The sequence below is a fragment of the Tamandua tetradactyla genome, chromosome 15, assembly GCF_023851605.1.
Source record: "Tamandua tetradactyla isolate mTamTet1 chromosome 15, mTamTet1.pri, whole genome shotgun sequence".
NCBI classification, from domain to species: Eukaryota; Metazoa; Chordata; class Mammalia; order Pilosa; family Myrmecophagidae; genus Tamandua; species Tamandua tetradactyla.
The window spans coordinates 81,007,564-81,020,426 of NC_135341.1; the positions used below are offsets into that span (position 1 = coordinate 81,007,564).

The 12,863-nt window shown below is 44.0% G+C and overlaps 1 protein-coding gene across 3 annotated transcripts in view; it reads left to right on the forward strand.

Moving 5' to 3' along the window:
- The window catches only part of IL20RB (interleukin 20 receptor subunit beta), a 36,465-nt gene extending 30,079 nt beyond the window's left edge, over positions 1–6,386 (forward strand). For all 3 annotated transcript variants that reach the window (XM_077130218.1, XM_077130216.1, XM_077130217.1), the window contains one exon: positions 5,535–6,386. In XM_077130218.1, the coding sequence (XP_076986333.1) occupies positions 5,535–5,617 (83 nt within the window). In that variant the 3' untranslated portion in view covers positions 5,618–6,386. The remainder of the gene's footprint in view (positions 1–5,534) is intronic.
- The last annotated feature ends 6,477 nt before the right edge of the window (positions 6,387–12,863 follow it).

Genomic DNA, 12,863 nt, shown 5'->3' on the forward strand with positions numbered 1-12,863 from the left:
AGATGAATGATATTCTATTGTGTGTATGTACCACATTTTGTTTATCCATTCATCAGTTGACGGACACTTGGGTTGCTGGGTTGCTTCCATCTTTTAGCAATTGTGAATATTGCCACTGTGAACATTGGAGTGCAAATATCTATTCAAGGTCTCTGCTTTCAATTCTTTCGGGTATATACCTAGGAGGGGGATGGCCATATTGTAATTCTATACTTTATAAGGAACTACCAAGCTGTCTCCCACAGCAGCCATCCAATTTTCATTTTTCATCAATGAACGAACGTTACTCTTTCTCCACATCCTCTCCAAAACGTGTAGTTTTCCATTTTAATTTTAGTAGTAGCCATTCTAGTGGGTATGAAATGGTATCACATTTTTTTTGGTCATTCTTAATTTTTCATATTGGAAGGGTCTGTCACTAATATGGGGTAAGGAGATGGAACTATCTGATTTTTGGAGTGGATGGGCCCTCTAGGTTTCAGGACTTATCTAGATAAAGGATCAGTAGGTTTCTGGGAAGTTACTCTACTGAATGGAACCCTTGTGGAATTTTATATATTGCCCTAGGTGTTCTTTAGGATTGGCTGGAATGGACCTGTTTGGGGGTTGGCACGTTATGATAGGTAGCAAGGTCTAACTGCAGCTTGTGTAAGAGCAACCTCCTCTTGAGAGCAAACTCAAAATCATTTGGTTTTGATTTGCATTTTCCTAATGGCTAACAGTTTTGAGCACCTTTTCATGTCCTTTTTGGCCATTTGTATATTTTCTTTGGGGGAATGTCTATTGAAGTATTTTGCCAATTTTTAAATTGGGTTGTTTGTCTTTTTGTTGAATTGAAAAATTATGTATTCTGGATATTAATCTCTTATTGGATGTATGGTTTCCAAATATTTTCTCTCATTGTGTAAGTTGTAATTTCACTTTTATGAAAAAGTCCTTTGAGGCACAAGAGTTTCTAAAATTTGATGAGGATCATGTTTTCTATTTTTTCTTTTGTTGCTTGTGTGTGTTTTAGGTATAGAGTCTAAGAAACCATTGCCTAACACAAGACCCTGAAGATGCTTCCCTATGTTGTCTTTAAGGAGTTTTATAGTTCTGGTTCTTATGGTTAGGTCTTTGATCCATTTTCTTCTGTTCATTTCTGTGTCCTTTTTTTTTTGCATGGGCAGGCACCGGGAATCAAACCTGGGTCCCTGGCATGGCAGGCGAGAAGTTGGTCTGCTAAGCCACTGTGACCGCCCTCTTTGATTCATTTTAAGATGATTTTTCTATGTGATGTGAGGTAGGGGTACACCTTCATCTTTTGCAAATGGAGATCCAGCTTTCCCAGCACCAATTGAAGACACTATTCTTCCCTATTGAGTGCTCTTCCGCCCCTTATCAAAAGTCAGTTGGCCGAAAACATATAGGTTGATTTCAGAGCTCTTGATTTTATTCCCTTTGTCTATGTCCTTGTCCCAGTACCGTGCTGTTTTGATTAATGTGGCTTTGTAGGAAGTTGTAAGATTGAGAAGTGTGAGTCCTCCAACTTCATTCTTTGTTTTTCAAAATGGCCTTGGCTGATCAGAGGCCCTTATCCTTTCATATAAATTTGATGATTAGCTTTTCCATTTCTGAAAAGAAGGTAGTTGGAATTTTGACTGGGATTGTGTTGAATCTGTAAATCATTTTGGGTAGAACTGACATCTCAACAATATTTAAACTTCCATACCATGAACATCTAGTGCCTTTCCTTTTTTTTTTTTGGTCTTCTTTGATTTTTTTTTAGCAATGATTTGTAATTCACAAGGTACACTCTATTACATCCTTGGTTAGATTGATTCTTATATATTGGATTCTTTTAATTGCTGTTTGTAAATAAAACTGTTTCATTGATTTCTTCTTCAGATTGTTCATAACTAGTGTATAGAAACTCTACTGATTATTGTATGTTGATATTGTACCCCGCCACTTAATGAATTTATTTTATTAGCTCTAAATACTTTGTTGTAGATTTTTCAGGATTTTCTGAATATAGGATCATGACATCTACAAATAGGAAAGTTTTACTTTTTTTTTAAGTTTTACTTTCCAACTTGGATACATTTTATTTCTTTTTTCTTGCTCAACTGTCCTGGCTAGAACTTCCAATGCAATGTTGAATGTAGGTGGGCATCCCAGTCTTATTCCTGATCTTAAAGGGAAAGCTTTCAGTCTCTCACCATTAAGTATGATGCTAGCTGTGGATTTTTCATATATGCTCTTTATAATGTTGAGGTAGTTTTCTCCATAGTTTTCTAAGTGTTTTTATCAAGAAGTGGTGCTGGATTTTGTCAAGTGCCTTTTCCACATCAATTGAAATAATCATGTGTTTTTCTCCACTTCATTCTGTTTAATGTAGTGTACTACGTTAATTGCTTTTCTCATGTTGATTCATCCTTGCACATGTAGGATAAATCCCACTTGATCATGGCATATAATTATTTTTTGTGTATTGTTGGATTTGGTTTGCTAATACTTTGTGGAGGATTTTCACATCTATATTCATAAGAGATACTGGTATGTAATTTTGTTTTCTTGTGGTATCTTCTTCTGGCTTAGTGTGATGGCCTCATTGAATGAATTTAACGAGTGTTTCCTCCCCTTCAATTTTTTTTTGGAAGAGTCTCAGCAGGATTGGTATTAATTTTTTCTGGAATGTTTGATAAAATTCTCCTGTGAAGCCATCTGGTCTTGGGATTTTTTTTGTTCAGAAGTTTTTGATTACTGATTTACTACTATAATTTAGTTGTTTTCTATATGTCTTTTATATGTTTCTTTCTTCATTGCTCCATTATTGACTTTTTAAAAATGTAGTTGATTTTTGTAATGTACCTCCTTTTTCCTTTTCTCTATATTTGTAGTTATTTCCTTAGTGGTTACTTTTGTGATCACAATTAACTTTTTAGCTAATAACAACCTAGTTTGAATAATAACTTAGTTTTAGTATTACAAAAATGCTCTACTCTTATACATTTCATTTCCTCCCTCTTTATCATCACATTGGCTCAAATGATCTCTTTATACACTGTATGTTCAACAACATAGATTTTAGTTACTGTTTTATACATTTGCCTTTTCATTCATCAAAGAAGAAAAGCAGCTACATAATACCCAGTAAATATAATACTGGGTTTTATATTTACCTTTACTAATGTTCTTTATTTTTCCTTTTGGCTTTGACTTACTTCTTTATATACTTTTATTTCAGCTTGAGTGACTCTCTTTAGCATTTCTTATAGGTCAGTTCTTTGGTATTGAAGTCTTTCAGCCTTTTTTTTTAAATCTGCAAATGTCCCTAATTCTGTCTTCATTCTTGATAGTTTTTGCTGGATATATAATTCTTAGTTGAAACTTTTTTTCCCTAAGGACTTTAAATATGTCAGCCTACTGCCTTCTGGCTTCCATTGTTTCTGCTGAGAAATCCACTGTTAATCTTATTGATGAATCCTTGTATGTGACAAGTTGCTTTTCTTTTCCTGCTTTCAAAATTCTCTTTGTCTTTGGACTTTGAAAATTTCATTATAATGCATCTTGATGAAGATTTCTTTTGCATTTATCTTGCTTGGTGTTTGTTGAGCTTCTTGGAAGTATATGTCCACGTCTTTCATCAGATTGGGAAGTTTTCAACCATTATTTCTTCAAATACTTTTTCTGCCCCATTTTTTCACTCTTGTCCATCTAGACTCTTGTAATGTATATAATGGTATGCTTGATGGTGTTCCACAGGCTCTTCACACTGTTTATTTTTCTTTATCCTTCTTTCTACTCCTCTCATTGATAATTTCAGTGATCTCATTTTCAAGTTCATTGAATCTTCTGCCTGCTCAAATATGCTGCTGAATCCCCCTTATATATTTTTCATTTTAATTATTGTAATTTTCAACTTCAGAATTTCTGCTTGTCTCTTTTTTTTTTGCATGGGCAGGCACTGGGGATCTCCAGCATGGCAGGTGAGAACTCTGCCTGCTGAGCCACCAAACAAGCAGGCCCACCCTGCTTGTTTCCTTTTAATAGTTTATATATATTTTGTTCAGATGTTTTACTAACTTCTTTTAGTTATTTGCTCATTGTTTCCTTTAGCTCACTGAAGATATTTAGTACAGTTGATTTAATATCTTTGACAGATAGTTCCAATGTATAAGCTTCCTCAGGGATGATTTCCATAAAGTTATTTTTTTTCCCTTGGGAATGGGCCTTACTTTCATGTGCTTTGTAATTTTTTGTTGAGAACTGGACATTCTGAGTGTTATATTTTTGTAACTCTGGAAATCTAATTCTCCCTTTCCTCTGGGATTGTTGTTGTGGAGGGATGGAGCTGTCAGTTTTCTATTTATCAATAGTATTTTTGCTTTCTAACACTGAATGAGAAAAAAGAGAGAGAGAGAGAGAGAAAAGAAAAAAGAGGTACTGTCTCTTTAAGACTTCTCTGCTTCTCCCTGAGGGTGGTTGAATCTATGGCTACCCTCTGTCCTGGCTTCCCCAGCCATCAAAAATGCTAATCAAAAGCAGTGATCCCTGGTTTTTGGAGGACTAGGTCTTTATTGCCCATGCTGACACCAGTAAACTGCACGAGGAACATGAGCTGCAATCCCCACTACTGCCTGCCATGCAGTTGGGGATGTGAGGTGATAGCCACCAAAATTTACCTTGATTTGCCAGCCCTCTTCATTCAGCTCTTTCTTGGATGCTACAAGTGTTCCCTATACTCTGGAGTTAAAAAATAATTGATCCAGATAGTCTTTGCTAGTTCAGCAGTTGTTTTGGTAAAGGGGGACATATTCCTGGAGATTCCTGCTCTGCTAACTTCCCATAATCCTCCCCTTCGTTATCTTTTCACATTGGTATTTGCCATGCAAACTAAGAATAACCCCTGCAATTAACTCCTTACAAACAGGGGTCAAGAACCCTTCCTCAACTGTCTTGATGAAGCTGATGTTTCCTGAAGGACTGAGGTGGAGGCAAACCATAGCACCATGTGTCGGTGCCCACATATCCCTCATTGGAGGGATAATGGGAGGGGCTTTCAGAGGCAATTACATAAGAACCTAGAGAGTCTGGGTGGAGGCAAGTGGGCTCGTGATGTGTGGAAGAGTTCCTCTGAAAAGTCACAACCAGTTATAATTACGTATGGGGGCTGCTAGGAGGAGATGGAGGATATGAAATATATGTAAGAAAGAGTGTTTCAGAACAGGTCATTGTTTTCAGATCTCTCTGGGGAAAGAAGTTTAGATTTATTTATTTTTTTAATCAGAATTACATTCTGGGCTTTTGTGAGGCAGGGTCACAGTGAAGGGAGCACTGACAAATCAGGGCTTCAGAGAACTGCAGGGAAGTGAACTGGGAGATGATCTCAGCAAATTTTGGAAGCTTCTGCTCTAGGGGTCAGAACTGTCTTTGGGTTTTTTTTTTTTTTTTTGCTGCTTGAAAGTTAATTAACCAAATAGTTGGGATTTTTATGATATTCTTTACTACTACTAGCATCTAATGAATATTAATGAAAAATTACTTTCCAGAAAATAACCAATTCACCCCAGAAGTTAATCAGCTGCAAAAAGGAAGAGGTGAGCACCTGTGCCATGGCTGTGCTGTCTTCTGAGGAGCTCTTCAGGGTCTGGATGTAGGGGGCTTAGAGAAGGGCCCAGCTGAAGCTGAGAACCTGGACTGCATGACACAGGAACAGTAATGAGGACCTTCGTTTGTGTTGTCCTCCATGGACAAAGGATAGGAGAAGCAAGAAGAGCCCGCTGTGTCCAAGTCTAGAAGCAACTTCAGAGGCAGTGCTGTTTGGTGGAAAAGCACTAGCTGGGGGTCAGCAGACATGACCTCTAGAACTGGACCTGCTGTTGACTAGCAGTGTGAACCTGGGGAAAGTGACTCTCTGCTCCTCAGTTTTCTCAGTTGAAAATGGAGGGGAAATAAACTACCTATCTGTTAAATATATAAACCCAGTTTTTAAAGGGCTGTGGGTACACTGGAGACCCCATACACTGTAATTGGTTCACCTTTTCTGGAGAGCAAGATATAAATGTGTAACAAGAGCTATCAAAGAGTCTGCACGCCGGCTGGCTTGGAGAGCTCACTTTCCCAGAGGAAACCTGGAAGAGGAATGGAAGGATGACTGCAATGGCGTTGATTCCACTTCAAGCCAAATATCTGCACAGAGGTGAATGGCTGGGCAAACCCCACAAGACGTGTCCTGGAGGAAGGTCGCACCCCCACTGCAACTGGGACACACGTGAATGTTGTAGATACAAGACACTTTAGAAAGTGTAAATAGTGTGTGCATACTGAGGATGGCAGTTAAATGTGTGTGTGTGTGTGATGAGATGAGGGTACAGAATGATGTCAATAAAAAGTGTGATGTTTACTGTGTTCCTTTTTCCTGCAGAGTTGCTAAAGTGCAGAATGAAAAAAAGGGGTCCCTTTGGGTTATCTTTTTGGTTCCTGCCAAAAGGTGGTCTTTAGGATTCTGGATATGCTGTCCAGAGGGTCCAGAGGGGCCCCTGAAGAACACTTTTGGTTGAGAGGAGGGGGCTGAACCCAAGCAGGGTATGGGGCTGGGGGGGTTGGGTGCAGTCTCCATCTTCCTGCCCGCCTGCCTCCCACCCCCTCAGACCCTGGGCTTCACAGGCAGGGGCTATTTTGGAAGGGGGGCAGCCTGTAGCCACAGGAGAACTGAGGTGGCCGATGAAAGCCTTACCTAGTCAGGGTGTTCCTGGGTCTCTCCCAGGAACACCCTGGGTCTCTCCCAAGAAGCTCTCTAGAAGCTTCTTGCCACAGGAATTCCCTTCGGGACCCTCTTCCCTTCAGATGACTCACTCAGGGTGCCCTTGACCCATTGCAACCTGTGAGTCCAGGCTCCAACTGAACTCTGGAAGTTTCTTTCCACCCCCGTTCCCCACCAGGTAAGAAGGGCCAAGGTGAGGGAAGGAAAGGAAGGAGGAAGTTTCTTGAAGGTTGAAGGGATTGATGGGCAAGACCTCTCTGCCTTCCTTCTCTTTTTTGAGTCCCTGGTGAAATGTTCCTGGAGCTGCCTCAGCTTTCTTTGGCTTAGGGTTCCTGTGCTATACATTTCCCCATCTTTTATGTGTGTGTGTGTGTGTGTGTGTGTGTGTGTCCTGCCTGATGTTCGAGCAGCCTATATCTGTTTTGTTTGTTTTCATTTATACCGGTCACATCTAGACTTTTGCTTACAGTGTGTAGTCGATTTGCATTTTGTGTAATTGCTAACGTGGGTGATTTTCCTTTCTGAAATGGAAGGTTTTCTCAGTCTGGGCCTGTACTTTCTGGAAAGCTTTTTGGTTGGTTGTGGTGGGTTGTTTGGATTTTTTCTTTTCTTGAATACTGGCTTCAATTTTTTCCCTAATAAGAATTTCCAACATTTCACGATTTGTGTGTGCGTGCATGCATGTGTGTGTGTGTGTGTGTCGGTTGTACAAGCTGGTTTTCTAACTTGCTTTACTTCTTAGCTCCCACTCCCTCCACGTTGTGGAGTCTCTGAACTGGTTTGTCTCCACCCCCACTTGCCAGTCCCAGCAAATCCAGCAAACCAGAATTTTGGCAAACTCTGGCTCTTGGCCCACATCTCTGTAGCAGATAATGTCAGTTGCAGCAGGGCACACTGCAAGAGGCCTGCGGGCTTCCAGTTGTCGTGAAGTATATCCACACTCCAATTCAATCACATGAGGCTCAGATGATATGAAATCATCCTCAGATAGTCCTGATGGTCTCTTCTGTGCCAACCATTCCCCGCCCACCATACCTGTAGACACATTTGCATCATTCTCAAACTCTCACTTCTATTCCCGGTTCCTTTCAGCATCAAGTGGGAACTGTCAGGCCAAAACTGTACTCAACATTAACACATTTATTCTGGTCAAGAAATCTGGAGAAAGAATTGCCTCAAGAAAGTACTATGCCCCTGTGACATTCTCCTATCATCACCACGGCTGTGTGGTGCAATCGGCACCCCCTCCACCTGCCACGGCCCCCGCCCACCGACCCCTGCTACACACATCTTATAAGTTGACCCAGCACTACAAATTAGAGACCTGTGACAGCAAACCCCAATAACATCAAAACAGTCACTGGAGTAATGTGATTCATATTTGGAAAATTAAATTTTTAAAAATGCAATTTACAATAGTGTTGAAAAATGTCCAACACCTAGGAATAAATCTAACTGAAAACAGCAAAACTGTATTGAAAGAAATGAAACATTACTTTTCTTTCTCTTCACCCTAGTCCTGGAAGATTATTTGTTTCTTTTTCCTACCTGAGAGCAATTTATCTGGCTCAGATGCTCTCTCGCTCAAGGTACGTAAAGCTTTGGAGGCCCCAGTGCAGGAAGGACTGCAGGTAAAGCAGGATAAAATAAGGCAACTATAAGCCCTTGGTTTCTTATTCAGCTCTGAAAGAGTTAACAGACAACTCCAAGTTCCTTGTTTCTTATCTCGGCCCAAAGGAACTAATACAGAGCTGCAAACTTCCTACAACAAAAATTTCAGTACAGCCCCCAAACTTCCCCAAACCACTGCAACCTCCCCAAACCATAAAAGCTTGTAAAATTCTGGGTCCAAAGCAAACTCTATATAATAATAGGAAGCATAAGGTCATAAAGATTGTTAACCATTTGCCCAAAGATAAATGTCAGGTATGTGACAACTAACCATGAATTCTGTTAGCTCTCTCCTCCTAGAACAAAGATGACACCTAGTATTCAGAAGTGACTATGGAAACCTACCACTGGTAAAATTTTCCTAGGAAACAAGCTGGCCCGCTCCACTCAGTGCGTGTCCCTCCCTTAGGCATGCCCGCATTAATCTCTCTAATGTGTACTCTCTCTTTTTAATAAACTCTTTCAATAAACGTTACTACTTATGCCTTCTGGCCCTCTCATCTCTAAATTCTTTTAGTTTCGAGACTATCGAAACTGGGGTGGTGCTCAGCTGGCACCGTTGCCAGCAGGGCACCGTTTACCCAGGGAAAGAAAGATGGCTACCGAGAAGGGGAAACCCACGGAGATATCCTCAGAGTGTGGTCCCCATTGCCCAACTGGCTGCACCATTGTCATCACTTCCCTTCCCCGGCCTGGCTGGCTGCCAAGGAAGTGGGGCAGTCCTGGGTGAGCAGAAAGCCCTATGGACTCTGTCTTTCCCCCAGATATCTTCACACGAACCCAGTCCTTACTGCTCTTTTGTTCTCACAATTGGTTCAATCCCAGGTTCACCAAGCAACGGAGAGAAGACTCACCGGGTCAAACCAGCCTGCCAGCTGTCTCCTAGCTGGCTGGTCTTGAATTCAGGCCTAGTGAGAACTGTCAGGATGGTGCAGGCACTTAGGATTCTGTGGCCTTTTGTTTATTCATTCATCCCACAAATACTTATTGCAAGCTTACCATGTGCTAGGGTCAGCACCAGAAATACAATGGGGAAACAGTTCTTGCCTCCTGGAGCAGATAGGCGGTGAAAGAAAGACTTTAAGCTCATGGTAATCCAAATAAATACAGAGCCATAAATGGTGCCAAGTTCTAGGAAGGAAAAAGAGGTTTTTGAGAGATGTAAGAGGAACCTGCCATGTTGCATTTATGACAAATATTCCACAAATGGAAAACTTTGCATTCTCTGCAGGCCTGGTTTTCCTGGTACTGCTCTTGGGGAGCTGGTGGGATAGGTGTGCAGTGTGGAGGCAGGTTAGGGGGACCCCCAGCATTTCCATGGCCACAGAGCAGGCGTTCTGAGGCTGAACTCCCTGGAGCCACCAGCAGTGTGCCTGGCCCTGGTCTACTGCTTCTTTGGAAGAAGGTTCTGAGCCACTTGGTGCTCTCCCTGGTAAAGCCAAAACTTCTGGTCTCTGGGACTTGAGAAATTCTGTTTCTCTCGTGTATGCATTTGGGGCACCAGAGGCAGGGTTGCCAGAGTTAGCAAATAAAAAAAATAGAGAACACCCACTTCAATTTCAATTTCAATGAGCAACAAATAATTTTTAGTATAGGTATGCCCCAAATGGAATTAAAATCTAACTGGGTGTCTTGTATTTTATTGGCTACCCATTTCAGGGGCATTGCCTTGCCCTGAGAGAAATGAGAATTCGGAGCACACTGGTTTCTCAGTTGTGTCTTTGGGATCCATCTGCTTTCGTCCACCATCACGGCTCCAGGGACCAAGTCACCACCCTGTGCCACCTGGACTCCTGCCAGGCTCCCCCCACCCCCCCGCCCCACTCCCTGTCCTGCCACACGTGCCTATCTCCCCACCCGCCAAGGGGCGCCATGCCAAAGCCCTTTTAATTCTTTTCAGGGAGTGACTGCAGATTCGGTTTGTCTAGACTCTTAGCACTCCTTACCTGTTTCAAAAACTAGGATGTTGTTTCTTAGTTTCTGTGATCTTTACGTTTCTCTCTCGCAGTCCGTGGTCCGGGTCCAGCCCTTCGATTCGGTCCCTCCGGGCTTTCCCAGCGCCCGGCGCCCCCGCGTGGCCAGGCGGCGCCTGCCCCTCGCTGCGCCCCCGCCGCTCCCGCGCTGCCGGGTGCGGGGGTCGCCCCGCGTCTCCTGGGGCGGGAACAGTCGCCGACGTGGGCCAGCCCCTAAGAAGCCTCCTCATTAGTGGAATTAGAATGTCCTGGCCACCGTTTCATCCCTCGTGCGGTGTCTGTCCTCTGCACACCTCGTGCGGTGTCTGTCCTCTGCACACCCATGCCGCCCTCTGTCCCCTGCCCCCCCGCCCCCCTTGAAGGGCCGAGTTGACAGCACTGCCCTGGCCGGGGGAGGGACAGCGAACCCCCTGGGGCTGTTGGGGCTGGAGGCTTTGCATTTGAGTGGCCAGAGCTGAGCAGGAGGGCTGGGACTTGGACTGGCTGATCCCCCGAGGGCCCTGCTGGGACTGAGATCCTGGACTCCCCCGACCCCAGGGTCTCAGAGCAGGGAGGGCCCCGGAGGCCCATGGCCCGCTTGCTCCCCGCTTCCCTCTCGGCAACTGGGGCACCCGCGCTGAGAAAGGGTCACAGCAGCCTGGGGCTGCCCTGTCCTTGCCGTGAATGCCACTACCCAGGTTGGCGGTCCATTTCGGGGAACAGCCTGTAGTCTCCCCACTTCTCCTGGCTGAGGCAGAGAACCTCCACCAGAAGAGCTGTGTTACCTTGGGCATGTCTCTTAAATGCTCTGAGCCTCAGTTTTCTCTCCAGCAAAACAGGGTTTTCAATACCCATCTTTAGGGCCTCACATTACGGCAGAGACCCCCTTGAGGAAGCGAGAGAAAGGAAGTGAACATGCTTGTCCTTGTTAAAGCTGTGCAGATGTTGGTGACTATTATTTCAACTACAGGACTTCCTGAGACCACGTGTGTGGACACCGCACTTGACAACGGCCGTAAGGCTCACCGGGTGCGGGCCCAGCAGCAGGCATGTGGGGATTGTCCGCCCTGCTCTGAGACAAGTGAGAACGCAGTTCTTGGCTTGAACCCCTCCAGGTCCCATCCGCTTCCACCAGGCTGCTTTGGCCTGCTTCTAGCCTCTTTCTCTCTCTAGAAGCAATTCAGGCTGCCCGGCAGCTGTACGGTCAGAACGCGCTGGGGTTGGAGGTGGTTTGGAGATGACCTGATGCCCTCTGTACCTGGGAGTCGCCAGTGGAGCGCCCACATGTCCCACCCCCACATCTTACACTCATGCTCCCCTTATTTGCCTCCCTGCCAAGGATTTCCATGGCAAAGGCTTTTGTCCTTTCCGGTAGACGTTGCAGGCGCAGTCTGCCCATCTCTCCTCTGTGTTACCCTTCTCCATCTCATAAGAAGAGATTAAGTTAATGCTTAATTGGTACAGAGTTTCTGTTGGGCGATGGAACTGTTTTGGTAACGGATGATGGTGGTGGTGGCACAACACTGTGAGTTGAATTGTGAATTGGTAACTTGAAAGTTGTTAAAATGGGAACCGTTGTATTGCATATATGTTACTGCAAGAAAAACAAAAACAAGAACAGACCAAAACAAAAAAAAACTAAGGCTGGAAAGATTGAAGGCAAAAAAGAAAAGATGTTTCTTGGGTATCTTTTTTTTTTTTTTCTGTGTATCTTATTTTCATCCCTGGGCTAGACTGAATTTCTGGGGGTGCTCCTCAGCCCAAGGGTCAGCAGGAGGGAGTCGCACTGCCTCTCAGTTGTGTAAACCATTGTGGTCTCCAGTCTGGGGAATTTGGAACTGGCACAGCAGAGTTGACACCAAATTACAGTTTTCTCTTGCTCGCTTCTGGGACCCTCAGGTCCTCAAGCATTTAAAACAGTAAGAAAAAAGTCCCTTCTGAGGCGGGAGTGCAGGGTTGTGGGAGGATGGGGTTCACCAAAAGGAAGGCACAGGCTTTTCCTGCCTCCCTGAGGAAGAGGTTGTAAAACCTGCTGAGGACCTTGGAAGAAAAACTGTGGGGAAGCCTCCTCAAGCACCCACAAAAAGCCTTAAGAGTCCAAGTGCAAACCCGCCAGGGCGGGGGAGTTACATGCCCCTGGCCCGTCCACCAGGGTCCCTTGGGGGAAATTATAACCTTCTTAGAAAACGTGGCCGTTGGAAAAATAAGTGCCCCATCAAGCCCTGGTAACTTCTACAATTTGCTCCTGTACTTGAAACCTCTCACTTACCAAGCCTCCTAAATTTTCTGGAGATGCCATCAAGTCCTCCATCCAATTGCCTTAGTATAAAATTAAGCCCCTGAGACATCATCTTCGGCTTCTAGCCTTGAGTGGTCCCGTCTCAGAAGCGAGGGTCCTTGGATGTTGTCCTGCCTATGTTAGACGCACTGACAGGCCTTCTTAAGTGAAGCTGTTTCGTTGAGATGAGCTCCTCCGCTGGCTAACCTGAATT